At 39.9% G+C, this 15,143-nt stretch overlaps 1 protein-coding gene across 2 annotated transcripts in view; it reads right to left on the bottom strand.

Annotated features, from left to right (window-relative positions):
* The window catches only part of LOC117994333 (uncharacterized), a 34,130-nt gene that overhangs the window by 3,274 nt on the left and 15,713 nt on the right, over window positions 1–15,143 (bottom strand). For both annotated transcript variants that reach the window (XM_069505675.1, XM_034982239.2), the window contains 2 exons: window positions 1,970–2,134; window positions 504–710 (listed from right to left, as the gene is read on the bottom strand). In XM_069505675.1, coding sequence (XP_069361776.1) covers window positions 504–710; window positions 1,970–2,128 — 366 coding nt within the window. In that variant the 5' untranslated portion in view covers window positions 2,129–2,134. The remainder of the gene's footprint in view (window positions 1–503; window positions 711–1,969; window positions 2,135–15,143) is intronic.

Raw genomic sequence — 15,143 nt, 5'->3', positions numbered from 1 at the left:
CGACTCTGCTCAGCTGAGCAAGTTGCACATGTTTTTTATGCGACTTGATTTTCGACATCGCGCTGATAGCAGCAGGGAGCGATATACGCTCGGGATCGAATCCTCGAACTGCCGAATAGGAGGCAGACATCTTAACCACTGAGCTATTGCTTTTTATCATTACACATTAGGTTATCTTCTATTTTATAAATCACAAAAAATATTTCTAGCCTGTGTTTGTTTATAAGTGTCGTAGTTTGTGTTAAATTAATGTATTGTGTGTGTTCCTAATAAATAAAAATAAAATAAAATAGACTTTCAAACCATCGAACCGCTCTGTTCTCCAAACCGGTTTCATTAGAAAGGCAATAGTGCGAAGATGGTTTTTGACCAATACAAATGCATTAAAGTAGGCAATTTTTTAGCGTAGTAGGTACTAGGTAAGTACCTGCACACGCAGCACACGCTGGGTATCTGCTAGTACTCAAAATATTACTAAATCTATTATTGGATTTAATTCTTACATTTAAATTCTCATACACATCTTCAGAAACCAATCTCGAGATGCCATCTAGTCCCGCTTTCGATTTCGCCCCTATCACCACTACGCAGTCCACCTTATCCGCTTCCGCTATGCTCGCCGCGTCGCTTGTGGGTGTGCGCACGGTGCAACCTTCAGCTTCTAGCCTTCGTTTGACCTCTTGACCTAATGCATTTGTCGAGTTGGTTACCTGAAAATAATTTATGGAACTGGTATATAAAAAACCGGTGAAATGCGAGTCAGACTCACACACGAAGGGTTCCGTACAAGATTGTGTACTTTTTAATTTTTCTAAATTTATATGGCAGCCATTTTGGCACCTCTCTTCTTATTACGGTTCATGAGATACGTGCAGATGAAGTGTTAATGAGGGTCTAGTCCCCAATGGGGGAGACTGACCATAAGGGACAAGGAGGAATGATAAATTAATTTGTAGGGAGTCAAGCAGGCGCCTGCAGCTACTTTATATCCCGGAAAATTAAAGAGTTCCCACGGAGTTTTCAAAAAACCTAAATCCACGCGGATGACGTGCGGGCATCATCTAGTATTATATGTTATAACTAGCTTATTCCCGCGACTTCGTCCGCGTGGACTACACAAATTTCAAACCCCTATTTTACCCCCTTAGGGGTTGAATTTTCAAAAACCCTTTCTTAGCGGATGCTTACGTCATAGTAGCTATCTGCATGCCAAATTTCAGCCCGATCCGTCCAGTAGTTTGAGCCGTGCGTTGATAGATCAGTCAGTCAATCAGTCATTCAGTCAGTCAGTCTGATAGCCACCGAGCTGATTTGACATTGGTTGTTTCGAAGTACATTGCTTCTTCACTGAGAGATATCAAAGTATTTTTTTGTAGAAAACCTTCAATATCCTAATCCTAAAAATATTATAAATGTGAAAGTGTGGATATTTGGATGTTTGTAACTCAATCATGCAAAAACTACTGGACGGATTTGGCTGAAATTTGGAATGGAGATAGATTATATCCTGGATTAACACATAGGCTAATTTTTATCCGGGAAAATCAAAGACTTCCCCCGAGATTTTGAAAACTGTAAATCGAAGTCGCGGGCATCAGATAGTTAAAAATAAATGTCTCGGTGACTATTGTTCAGTGTTAGACACTGAGTTAGCGAAGCAGTTGGCAGGTCAGAGAAGAGCCCACAACAAACTCAGCCGGGTATTCTTTTTAGCTTCTAAGCTGAGCTCTTCTCAGACCTGGGCGCGTTTGGAACCCTCGTAGCTTTAGTTTTAAGTACGTATTAATTATCACCACTATATCATATCATCTTACAAATAAAAATTTATGACAATCAGGAAACTTAAAATTTTACGTTTCCTTTTACGTTTCCTGATTGTCATAAATTTTTATTTGTAATAAAAATTTCAATCAGGAAACTTAAAATTTTACCAATTCTGAATTAATAATTTGAGTTTGAGTTTGCTTACCAGAAAGCTGTTTGCAGTCCTTTGCGGTCTCTCCCTGACGAGATTAATTCTGGTAGTGTAAGCTATAAGCGCTGAGGTGGCCACCAGAATGGATCCTACTTCCAGCGTCGCCAACAACCGCCAGGCCAAACTAGCGCCCGCTTCCACTGCCTCTGCCATTCTATTCTGGGAACAAATAAAACAAAGTCATCATCATGATCATCATCAACTAATAGACTTCCTCAGCTGGGCATAGGTCTCTTGTAGAGACTTTCACACGTCACGGTTTGCGTTGCCTGAATTTTGCGGCTCCCTGCGACTCGCTTGATGTCGTTCGTCCACCTATTGGGAAGTTTTCCAACGATGCTATTTCCGGTGCTAGGTCACCATTCCAGCACCTTGGGACTCTAATATCTACCAGTTTTTATAACTTTCGTAGTAACTTCCACACGCCACGGTCTTGCGCCGCCAGTAGGGCGATTGTCTAAAACCTGCATCAATCATTATTACAATCTCAATTGTTCCGATTGGCTGAATTTGTGCGATTCTTGTTGCAACAATGCATTGCATTAGTAGGTAGTGGTAACGACCGGAGACGTGGCAAGGTCAAAGGAAAAACCTTTATTCAAAGAAGATACTAATCTCCATTAATTAAAAGTTGGAGGCTTTAGGTAGGTACCTACATTGCATTGATGCGACCAAAACACCCGGCTTCTTTGCTATACAGGGTGTAACCAGAATGCTGCTGACAAAAACGAAGACTAGGTGATAATACTGATGATTACTGATATGATACCACAAAAGAACGCAAAAAAATATAAAAAAATGCTATAATTTTTATTTATTATTACTTTTTTTATTTTATTATTTTATTATTTTTTATTATTTAAAATATATATATATATATATATATATATATATATATATATATATATATATATATATATATATATATATATATATATATATATATATATATATAATGCTATAAGTTTACTATATATTACAAATAAAACATCTGACTGACACTAGAGGTCAACGAACGTTGCGTAAGTAGGCCACTCGGAGTCAATGCCGCGTCGTAGGCGGGATTCCAGAGCAGTTATTATATAAGTTAACCGCATCAATTTTGTAATTCTGTCATCGTAATTTACTAACTACAAAGTGATCTAAATACAAAATAAACTGTATACTCTTTTGCGGTTGCACAAAAGTCACTAAACTAAACTTGTGTAATGCAAAGGCGTTGGTATCTAAGTACTATGGCCACCCGCAGACCGCCCAGCAGGCAGCAGTGCAGCGGTGCGTGATGCTTCAATACGATGCTTATGAAACTGCTTTTGTTAGATAAAGTAGTTTTTCTTTATTTATTTAAGAGCTTTTATATCTATGTACATGTCAGCCCTATTATAATCTAAGTACATAAAAGAAAAACAAAAGCCTTAATCTAACAAAATAAACAATAGCATAAAAGGAAAATTAGAGAAAACCTCCCTGGCGCAGTGGTGAGCGCTGTGGTCTTAATAGTGGGAGGTCCCGGGTTCGATTCCTGGCAAGGGTTTGGAATTTTATAATTTCTAAATTTCTGGTCTGGTCTGGTGGGAGGCTTCGGCCGTGGCTAGCTACCACCCTACCGGCAAAGCCGTGCCGCCAAGCGATTTAGCGTTCCGGTACGATGCCGTGTAGAAACCAAAGGGGTTTAATAAAAAACTGCCATACCCCTTCCGGGTTAGCCCGCTATCATCTTAGACTGCATCATCACTTACCACCAGGTGAGATTGCATTCAAGGGCTATCTTGTATCTGAATAAAAAAAAAAAAAAATAAAAAAAGAGAAAATTAATAAAAGGAAAAGCAAGTTGTATGTATGTATGTATGTATGTATGTATGTATGTAATAGGTAGGTACGACTACTACTGTCATTTGTGTTTCTGTGGTGCAATAAAGTATATACATACATACATACATACATTACCTACAGTCTTCAAAAGTAGTTTATATCAGCAGGTATTTGTTGATAACATTTTAGGAAGATCCATTATTGAATTTTTATTATTATTTTTATTCTGATACAAGTTAGCCCTTTAAAGCGATCTTACCTGATTGGTGTAAATTCGTGGGCCACTGTCCACCTTCGACAGCGAGAGCTGGAGTGGACTGTATGCGGGTTGTTTTAGAATTTAGATGGTGTCCACGCAGGTGAAAAGGGGCAAACGAAGGACAAAGGATTCGTGCACTAACCTCGACGGTCTGCCAGCAGGAACAGGCTCAGCACAAGCACTCAGGAGTATCGCCCACATGCACAATTCACTTCACGGGACACTTCGGGGCGTATCTTCAGACGAACAGCGGCTATCACGGATTCACCTTCCTTATTGGGTTGTATGAACACGAGGACGCGACTCAATTGTCAACGGGGCGTCTCGCGGAGCACGCAGAACATACTGGCGTCGTGGCGTTGTATTTGACACCACGAACATAGGCAAAAGTGCACGAAGGGGAAAATGGAGGGTAGGTAGATAAAATAATCATGAACACCTTGTCAAATTATGTTTATCCAAAGGTACTAACAGGTGGCGCCACCATTCCCCCGCCCTTAAAGGGTTGCCTTTAAGAAAAATAATATTTCCTCAAATAGCGGGCTGCTTTCAGCAAGCAGTAAAAACTGTATGTATAAATAGGCGATATATCATACATAAACATATGCTAAATATACATAGCGATAACATTTAATTTATAAATTGAAATAATAATTATTAACTATCCTTACCTAATCTAACCTAAACTAAAGTAAAAGAACGGCTCAACGATTAGGTAAGAACTGCCAAACGTAGGAAAGTCTTCCTAGCCGGCCTGATAGAAGCTATATGAGCTACACCGTTGTTAAAACGATGGATCCTGTCTACAACACCTATCCATCGCTTCCAAATGTATAGGGCAATTTTATTTATAAACGAATGGCCCAAATTAAAGTAATTGGAATGATCGCCTGGTTTGCGTAACGACGTCACAAAAGAGGCGAGTAAAAGATAACCAGGCACCGATGCTATCGGTTCAGCAGTAATTGAGCCAAGCTTAGGAAGCAGTGGTGAAATGATTAAACAGTCTATCTGTACGAGGACAGTATTTTGTAACTCGCAAGACAAAAGTTGTCGGCCAATTACTTTGAACCGCTGAAATTTAATTATTTTGACTAAGCTTTCCCGACACTCAATGTAACATTGGAAAGCAGGAGGTTCTAATTTGCGCGAAATATGAATTTCAAGTGACTTCTTAAAGCGCGAGCGATAATTTTTAAATGTAAAGTTAAGAGGTTTATTGCGATAGGATCGAGTTCCTATAGCGTTACGAAGGCAGCTCGTAATGAAATCCGTAACGATTTCAATGTCAATCTCGCGATTAGTCCGGTAGGTAAAACTGTGTGAATGAGCTTTATGCCTACGAGCGCCGCAATGCCTTGCTCGTGTGTATGTCACAGGGCCTGCGTAATTGCAGCCTGTATGCACAATAACTTTAATAGCGAGCGGGCCCTTGCTACTCGGCCGATCAGCTGCTAGAAGACGCAGTTTTAATTTAACGCGCGTGTTACACTTATTTTTACCGCGAGTTAATATTAAACGTCGATCGGTTAGCGTATGAAACTTAGGTCTGAGTGCAGACAAAAGAAGTTGTAGTCTAGCTCGTAAGTGTTTTTCACGCTTGGGCAAGAGTTTGCCCGAAAGAAGTTTCTGTCCTGGTACTTCAGGTACAGAGATACCATCCAGTTCCTTAATTGGCAGCTGGGATGTTGCGGGTGATGTACGCTGAGGCTCATGGAGCAATACGAAACGAATAGCTAAGCTGCTAAGCGTACCGGCGACATCAGAAGCGACATGCAACTTGGTCGCGTTAGATTTGTCCTCGCGGATGACGTCATGATGCGGAAACAAATAAGTCGGTATAAGTGAACGATCAGACTCGACGCGAGGTGCAAGTGGAATGCAATTATTCCGTAAGTATTCGCGATAAACTTCGTTATAAGCCAACCTCAGCTGGGAGGAGGCTTTGGGTTTACGCGGTGAACACAACAGGTGTTTGAATGTATGTTTGGATGAATTACCCATCGCGAAAACATTTTTGCGGAAAGGTAATGTCACTGAATAACTATCACCGACGGGAACTCGTGCAGTGATAGTGCTACATAATCTTTCGCATTCATGGCCAACGGAACCTTGAACGGACGCGCACGCGCAGGTAAGCTCCTGAAGATTATTTACATTGTTACTAGTGGCAGTCGACGGACTACGCACTAAGGCGAGGCAAGCAGTCGTAGTTGACTGAGCACGAGTGGGCCTCAGCGTAGGTGCAGAACCCATGAGAACGTAGCCGAGAACCGTATGTATGGCAGAAGGCTCAGAGCATTTTCCGAGCACGACGCCTGGAAGCAATAAATGCGGGAAAAGTGAAGACCCTATTAGAATGTCAATAGGGCTTGGACTAGCGAATGCATCGTCCGCGAGGTGTAAATTACTTAAATGCGAGAGCGCATCCTTATCAATAAGCGACGAAGGCAAGTTTTCAGTTATTTGATCTACAACCAGTGCTGAAATATCGAATTTAATATTCGTATTATATTTTGAATGCAATTGCAATGACACCGACTTAGTTATAGGTTTTTCTGAGCCACCGAAACCCTTAACAATTGTGTTTAGGGTATCATTTTGGAGAATATTCAAGCGCGTACAACAATCAGCTGAGATGAAGTTCGCTTCGGCCGCTGTATCTAATAAACAGCGTAATAGGTGAGTGTTTCCCTCACTATCGTAAACTATTACTTGAGCCGTCGCGAGTAAAACCGAAGTAGGCATATTACATTGCATGCGAGGTTCGGAGGAACTTTCACTACGCGATGTATGCGACGCGGCAATGGATCTCGTACATAATACAACGCTCTCATTCAACGTAACCGTCGGACCCGTTCTAGTGGTTGCGGGGTCCGGGCGCACTGACTGTACCGGCGGCGCCTGCGCATCGCTCGGCGCGGCGGGCGCGGTGCCTAGCGGCTCAGTGGTTAATGAGTCGGGCATGCTACTGGAGGTAGCGGGGTTCGAATCTGACCCAGTAATATGGAGCCAGGTCGAGTGTCTTAGGTTACACTTCTTGCAATTCGTATTTGAATTACAGCGCGAAACTTGGCTGTGCTTAATACTAAGGCAATTTACACACGCATTACATTCCTTAACCAATTTGAAGCGTTCTTCTGGAGAAGCTTGTATAAAACGCGGACATTTAAATAACTGTGGATGAGTTATATTATCGCACAAACATTTAACTGTGGGTTGATTATTGTCAACCGTGGTCACAAAGGCGAGTTTTTGAGAAGAAGTATTTTTCTTATTAGCCGCGCTTCCACGATCGACAACTTTCTTTGCGTTACTGCTCGCAGACGCTGGGGACGAGCGCTGCATTATTTTAGATTGGTTTTTAATAAAATTAACTAAATCTTCGAAGGTAGGTATCGAAGACGAATCACCTAACCGTTCGAAATTATGTATAGAATCGGAATCTAAGTTCTTAAGCGCGATATGTAATACCATAAAATCCGTTAAATCGGGTAGCTTAAGATTTTTAAGGCCCCTATAGGCTGCCACGAACTTTTCCATAAATAAATCGAAGTTATCCGCAGAGGCACTTATAGATTTAAATTCTAATAGCTGATCTAAATAAGTAGCAGCTATCATTCTTTTGTCGTCATATTTGTCTATGAGAGTTTGTAACAACAAAGAATAATTTTCGGCACAGGGTGTAATTCCTGAGCACGCGCTAAGTGCCTTCCCCGTCAGTTTACCGAGCAGATAATACATCCTCTCTGAATCAGTGAGAGTTGTATTATCGTGTATAGTCGATTTAAAATTGGCATAAAATAAAGGCCATGACAGAATATCACCATCAAATGACCTCAATTCGATAGGCGGCAAAGTCGGCTTGTTTTTACGTAATGATGCTTCTTTGCTTTGAGTTTGAGGGCTAATTTGTGAATGCACTAATTTAATGTGGCCATACAAATCGTCAAAGGAAATTAAGCTATAATATTGAGGTGTCGCATTAGGATCAATCGTTAACAAACGGTCATTATACTGATCTAAAAGATTTTGAAACTCAGTACGAAGCGTATCTAATGTGACGACCGAGCTAAGAAAACCTTCCTTTACGCTTGCGTCTGTATGTACGTTTTTCAAAGAATCATAAATATTTTGTATTCTTTGGAAAATAACATTTCGTTTAGCCTCCAATAATGTTAACTCCCTATCTTTTGGAATTGAGGAAGCGGTTCCTAAACCTTTATTTTTGTCCGCCATGTTAATCAACACAAATAAATTAATTCGACGCGTAAACCGGGGTGATAACGCTTGTTAATGAACTAAGCGGCTAACGTCGTCGCACGAGCCGACCGTAAATGTAGGTAGGTCGGTCGCGACTTACGATACGAAATATTATGAGTAATTATTTAATAAATATGCAATATATGTTATTAAATTATACAAATATATAATTAATATGTATGGGGGATGCCTACAACTCAATTATTGTGGCGTAGGTACGATATACGTTCGTAATAAATGCGTGACAAATATTATGCTACGCGGTATAAAATATATAGGTAATATAATATAAAATACACTTATTAGACAATCCTAATAAGGGCGGGTGCGTTTGTTAAGCCAAACCAGAGGGATGGATCAGTATTAGATCGCAGTCGCCACGTAGTTGACGAAACAAAGTTCGAGAATCCGGCTCGAACGGTACCACTAAGAATGGTGTAAATTCGTGGGCCACTGTCCACCTTCGACAGCGAGAGCTGGAGTGGACTGTATGCGGGTTGTTTTAGAATTTAGATGGTGTCCACGCAGGTGAAAAGGGGCAAACGAAGGACAAAGGATTCGTGCACTAACCTCGACGGTCTGCCAGCAGGAACAGGCTCAGCACAAGCACTCAGGAGTATCGCCCACATGCACAATTCACTTCACGGGACACTTCGGGGCGTATCTTCAGACGAACAGCGGCTATCACGGATTCACCTTCCTTATTGGGTTGTATGAACACGAGGACGCGACTCAATTGTCAACGGGGCGTCTCGCGGAGCACGCAGAACATACTGGCGTCGTGGCGTTGTATTTGACACCACGAACATAGGCAAAAGTGCACGAAGGGGAAAATGGAGGGTAGGTAGATAAAATAATCATGAACACCTTGTCAAATTATGTTTATCCAAAGGTACTAACAGGTGGCGCCACCACTGATGGTAAGTGATGATGCAGTCCAAGATGGAAGGGAGCTAACTTATGGAAGGAGTATTGCAGTTTCATAAAATCCCCTGATTAGTTTATAACGGCATCGACTTAGCGGCGCGGCTTTACCGGTGAAAATCTAAAACCGTGAATTTGTGGTTACATCACAAAAAAAATTAAATTGTAGCCATGAACTAATAATTAGTATTTTCAATTTTCAAAATAAGATAACTATAATTATATCAAGTGGGATATCATATGAAAGGGCTTCACCTGCAGTGCATTCTAAAACAGATTTTCATTTATTTTTATGCATCATAGTTTTTGATTTATCGTGCAAAATGTCAAAAAAATACGATTGTAGTACGGAACTCTCGATGCGCGAGCCTAACTTGGACTTGGCCGGTTTTTTATTTTCTTCAGTTCTTGCTCTTACTTAATGTTTAGTGACGTTAGTTTTGAACAAGTAATGATTTATTTATTATGCAAACGCGTTTAAACGTTGAAAGTTCGAGATTTAGATAACGGTAACAATAGTGTTTCAGAAGTTTTTATTCAGTTTTTTGTTCCTCCGATACCGTTTGGTTCGTTAGCTACTCCTTTTATCTCCAAGTTACACGTGATATTATAGTAGTTACTTGGTAGGTAACCTGTATAGTCAAGTATACCTTAACCTACCTAGTCTACCTACTTCTAGCGTAGAACTGCTTCTACCACTATGGCTTCTACTCTCTAATAAAAACCGGCCAAGTGCGAGTAAGGCTCGCGCAACGACGGTTCCTTACTACAGTCGTTTTTTTAGACATTTTGCACGATAATTCAAAAACTATGATGCATAAAAATAAATAAAAATCTGTTTTAGAATGAACAGGTGATGACCTTACATATGATACCCCACTTGATATAGTTATCTTACTTAGAAAATTGAAAATACTAATTATTAGTTTATGACCACAATTTAATTTTTTTTGTGTGATGTACATGTAACTACAAATACACGGTTTTCAGATTTTTCCCCGAATGTCTGCTAGAAGACTTACCTACCTGCCAAATTTCATGATTCTAGGTCAACGGGAAGTACCCTGTACGTTTCTTGACATACCGACAGACAGACAGCCAACAAAGTGATCCTATAAGGGTTCCGTTTTTCCTTTTGAGGTATGAAACCCTAAAAATAACGAAAAATCTTTTTTTAAAATTTTCTCTTTAATAATGAATTCTAGCCCCATAAACTACCCCTATACAAAACATCACATCATTTTATTACTACAGTGAAAGACCCTATTAGGTACCCGGTATAGGTATATTGTTATAAGCCATAGTAAGTACCTAGGTACTTAGATACTTTTCTATCGCAGTTGCAACTCTAAGTAGGCACTTTACCATGTCATATACCCATGCATATCACATTGCAAAATGCCGTATGAAATGCCTTGAACGGACAAAGGGAATTTATATGCATTATTGTTTTGTTGCACATTTTCTCAGACATTGTACCAAGCAGGCATTTTTTTTAATCACCCTCAATTAGTTAGGTATTATGGTCGTTTAATTTCTTTACTAGCTATTGCCGGCGACTTCGTCCGCGTGAATCTAGGTAGGAATCTAGGTAACCAATTTCGAAATCTTGTAGAAACTGTTTTTGTTTCCCTGCGAACAAAGTGTTTACTCAGGGCTTATAGAGGCGCCTGAACCTACTCTAGAGTCTAAGAGATTCAGAAAAAGGTAATTTTCGGGCAAAATTGTGTGAAGTGAAGATGTGAAATATGATTCCATGTATAATTTTGTCCAAAAATAACTTTTCATTCATACTAAACCACACCGTGGGAACACTTTTACCTGGGATAAAACTGGTATGCAAAAATAACGTTGATTCGTTGCTCCGTTGTTGTGGTGAGATTGAAGGACAAACCAACAAACACTATTTCGCATTTATAATAGTTATTGATACTTAGCAGGGATTAGTTACAGATTTACGCACAGTTAACATTAAATTGAAAAATTAGAGCCTAAGTAGCTGGGCTCTAAAGTTGCTTTCGTTTTTTTATAATCCTAAGTAACATTATACATTTGACGATAATGTATTTTTTCGTTGTCCTATGATTAATTTCACAACACACATATACCATTTCTAATATTTATATGCAGTTTTACGAAATTGGCACTTGAAATCGATCTCAAAAAATAATATAAAGTTTAGACACATGCAGAGGCGTCTTTACCTATGGTGCAGGGTGTGCGGCGCACACGGGCGCCGTGTCTAAGGGGGCTCCGAGCGCCCTCTAATGCGACACCTCCAAAGATGCGTCGATGCCGGCGCTCTCAAAGACCCTGCGCTCGTGCTATGGCCGACGCCGTCATCATTTAAAATCATCATTAAAAATTGCACCATTTGCATCCGAATTTCCGTTTGAAAATATAACTGTTAGTATTCCATTTTGACCCTGCTCCTACTAGACTAGAGGGCGCCAGGGTACTGGTTGCACACGGGCGCCACAAGGGCTAGAGATGCCTCTGGACACATGATACGATCTTGCGATGGTCAGTTAGGTATAGTTATCTAAAAGTATTAGTAGAAATATTCTATCACGTAAATTTTTTTTTCTACAGTCAAATCATTTTTACAATAAAGGTGACTGACTGACTTATTTATCAACGCACAGTTCTTAAATTACTGGACGGATCGGGCTGAAACTTAGCATAGGTACAGTTAGCTACTATTTGTGACGCAAAAAAATATTTTTTGAAAATTTAACCGTTGAGGGAGCAAAATAGGGGTTTGAAAATTTTGAAGGCCACGTGGACGAAGTCGCGGGCATGAACTAAGTACATAGTAAACAATAATTAACAGCTTTCAGCTGTTGGGGTGTAAAAACCATGTAAAATAAAATAGGTAGGTATGCGTCGGACCTTGAGTGTTACTTCTATGGCCTAACATTGCACTGGTATATTTTTAATGAAAACATTAAACAACATAAGCCAGTGTTTACTGGGTTAATGGGCATATAAATTTCAGCTATTGTGCCACATGTACCTAATGATTGCAGTAGGTTTTAGTAAATCGTGGAGGCCATCTTAATATTCAAGTGTTATAGCCTTTTGTGCATACAAACTGCATAGCGAAGCGCTCTGATTTCATAATAACTACGTATTTTTTTAACTAGAACAACTAAATTACTGTAATTGAAAAGTTGGTGATAAGTAAGGCATTGTGAAACGGGGTGTTGAAATGGTTTACGCGGTTTCATTTTTAATTTATTTACTACGACATTTGGATCCGAGCCATGGTTGCTCACTGTGGGCACATGAGTAGATTATATCCCTACTATGGGCTCAATAAGAAAGCTCAAAGACACTCCAGGCGGGTGATTGAGAGAGCTATGCTTGGATTTTCCCGATATTATGTAAGAGAATCATGTTGGTTATAAATGTTACTAGTATAAACTAAGCCTAACATGTTTTATCTGTAAGCACGTAAGAAAAAGGCTTGTAGCCATAGCCGCAAAACGGTGTTTAAAAAATGTGATTTGGCAATCTGTGTTGCGAACTCTTCTCTCTATCTCTCAGCTTAATCTAAGAGCCGCTCTCATTCCTGACGTCACCCGGTCGTGGCCTTGTGTCACGCCTCCGGGGATTTACGGACCAAAACATCCGATCCTCCCATCCCAACGTTACCCTAAGCCGTGGTCAGGAGGCGCCCTTAGGATGGCGTGCCTCGTGCTCTCCCCCCCCCCCCCCCCCCCCCCCCCCCCCCCCCGCCTACGCAGCATAGTCAATCCGAAACAACAACGTTGTACTGTTTTTCTAGTGTTCCTTATAAATTAAATCCCTGTCGATCAGCATATTTCGTTTTATTTCTATATAACCCTTCGTGGCAATGGGCAGGGGACATAGTTTGAAAAAGTAGACTTTAGGTCCCAGGGTGTATTTAATTGCTTAAAATGCACTTATCTTCGAAAAGTTAGAGGTGCGTATCCGAAATCAAACCCTAGATCAAGTTCTTATTCACTAGAGTCTAGACTATCGTCGCTTCAATTCATTCCATAATTTAGGTTTCAATAAATCTACCGAATGTTTGGGCGAAGTGGAATGCAATTTACCATAATTCAAGTAGGTATGGGTAATATAAATTATTCGTTGTATTTATTTATAACAATACTAGACGATACCCGCGACTTCATCCCCGTGGATTTGGGTTTTTAAAAATCCTTTAGGAACTCTATGATTTTCCGGGTTAAAAACAAGCCTACATGGCAGTCTCTGAGGATGCAAGCTGTACTACTTATTATGTACTAAATAGACGATGAATAAATAGGCGAGAAAAATTCGTGAAAACAATTTGATTTTCCAGAACAAAAGATAGTACCCATGTCCTTCTCCGGGATGCAACTCTTCGTCAACATTAATTAACGAACACACTTTCGCGTTTATACTATGGATATAATTCATTGAACTATCGCGATACCTAGCAGGTAGGTACGTAGTATTAGCATAGAACATAGTAGCGAAACCTTAACCTAACTGGTATTGAGGTTTCAGTGGATTTTAAAGTCCTTTTAAGGCTCTATGTATTTTAAAATATGTAAGGTAGATATAGTCATGTTTTCTGGTATATTCACTGAGTAGAAATATATTCATACCGACAGCATAAAAAATGCCTAATGGCTAAATAACTACTGTAAGTAGTGTGACAAACGTATTGTTTATGAGAACAATACCTTTAGTTCATTTTCTTTTTTCTGCGGAGAACAATGATCATTGACATCAGAAGGTTTGAAGGTATACCACAGCTTATACTAGTTAACCACCTAGGGTATATTAAAAACTGCCATACCCCTTCCAGGTTAGCCCGCTTCCATCTTATACTGCATCGTCACTTACCACTAGGTGAGATTGCAGAAAAGGGCTAACTTGTATATCTGAATAAAAAAATACTACCTAATCTTAAACCAAACTCAAACTCAAATTATTTATTCAGAATAGATAAAATTTTACGCTTCCTGAATGTCAAAATTTTTATTTGTAAGATGATATAGTGGTGATAATAATTATTAATACGTACTTAAAACTAAAGCTAGGGGGGGGGGGGGGGGCCAAACCTAACTTATTATTTTAAAGTAAGAGCTGAGTGCGTGGGATCCCCGACCCTCCAACTAGGAGGTCGACAATACATTTCAAGTATGGCTTACCCCAGCGCTTTCAGCACTCGAGCATTTTCTCAGAGTACCTACGAGTACTTAATAGAAACGCCAGAATAACACTCGTTGGCATATGTGGCACAATCTGTAAAAAGTTTCAGCTCAGAGTAAAATACTGTAGATACATATGCCTTATAATAAAAAAAACAAGGGTGTAGTACTGCGCTGATTTTCGGTTGTCATAGAGGCGATAAATTGGACCAAACTTTTTCAGCCTTGGCCTCACAAGTTCAAGTAAAACACTGTGTGTAAAATATGGTTCAACACCTTCGAGTCTCAGGGTAATGTGTATTTAGATAGAGTCCTTGTGAAGTATTATTCATATTTCAGAGTTGTTATCGTTTCGACATACCTCACAGATGAGTGAAGCCAATTGAAACTTCTTGCTTGACAAAAGATGATCTAAGCACGTCCTTTTTGACCTCGACGACAAGTCAATGAATGTCAAAATTCACCCTTATCTTGGGCAGGGTAGGGCAATACTCATCTTCTGCAACCTATAAGTATATGTACATACATATACGCAGACTGTGTTGCTGTTCCCGATTTCCAATGTCCGCATTCCCTGGACGTTGGATTAGTTTAGTCCAATATACTTAGGCTTAGACGAGATCTGAGAGATGCCTTTGGATGGCGACGTTCTACCGATTTCATCGAATCCTAGAGCATTTATTTAAGTTAGCCCTTGACTGCAATCTCGCCTGGTGGTAAGTGATGATGCAGTTTAAGA

This window comes from Maniola hyperantus, chromosome 2 (assembly GCF_902806685.2).
Source record: "Maniola hyperantus chromosome 2, iAphHyp1.2, whole genome shotgun sequence".
NCBI lineage: Eukaryota > Metazoa > Arthropoda > Insecta > Lepidoptera > Nymphalidae > Maniola > Maniola hyperantus.
The sequence above is the reverse complement of the archived record's forward strand: the minus strand, read 5'-3'. Positions and strand labels throughout refer to the sequence as shown.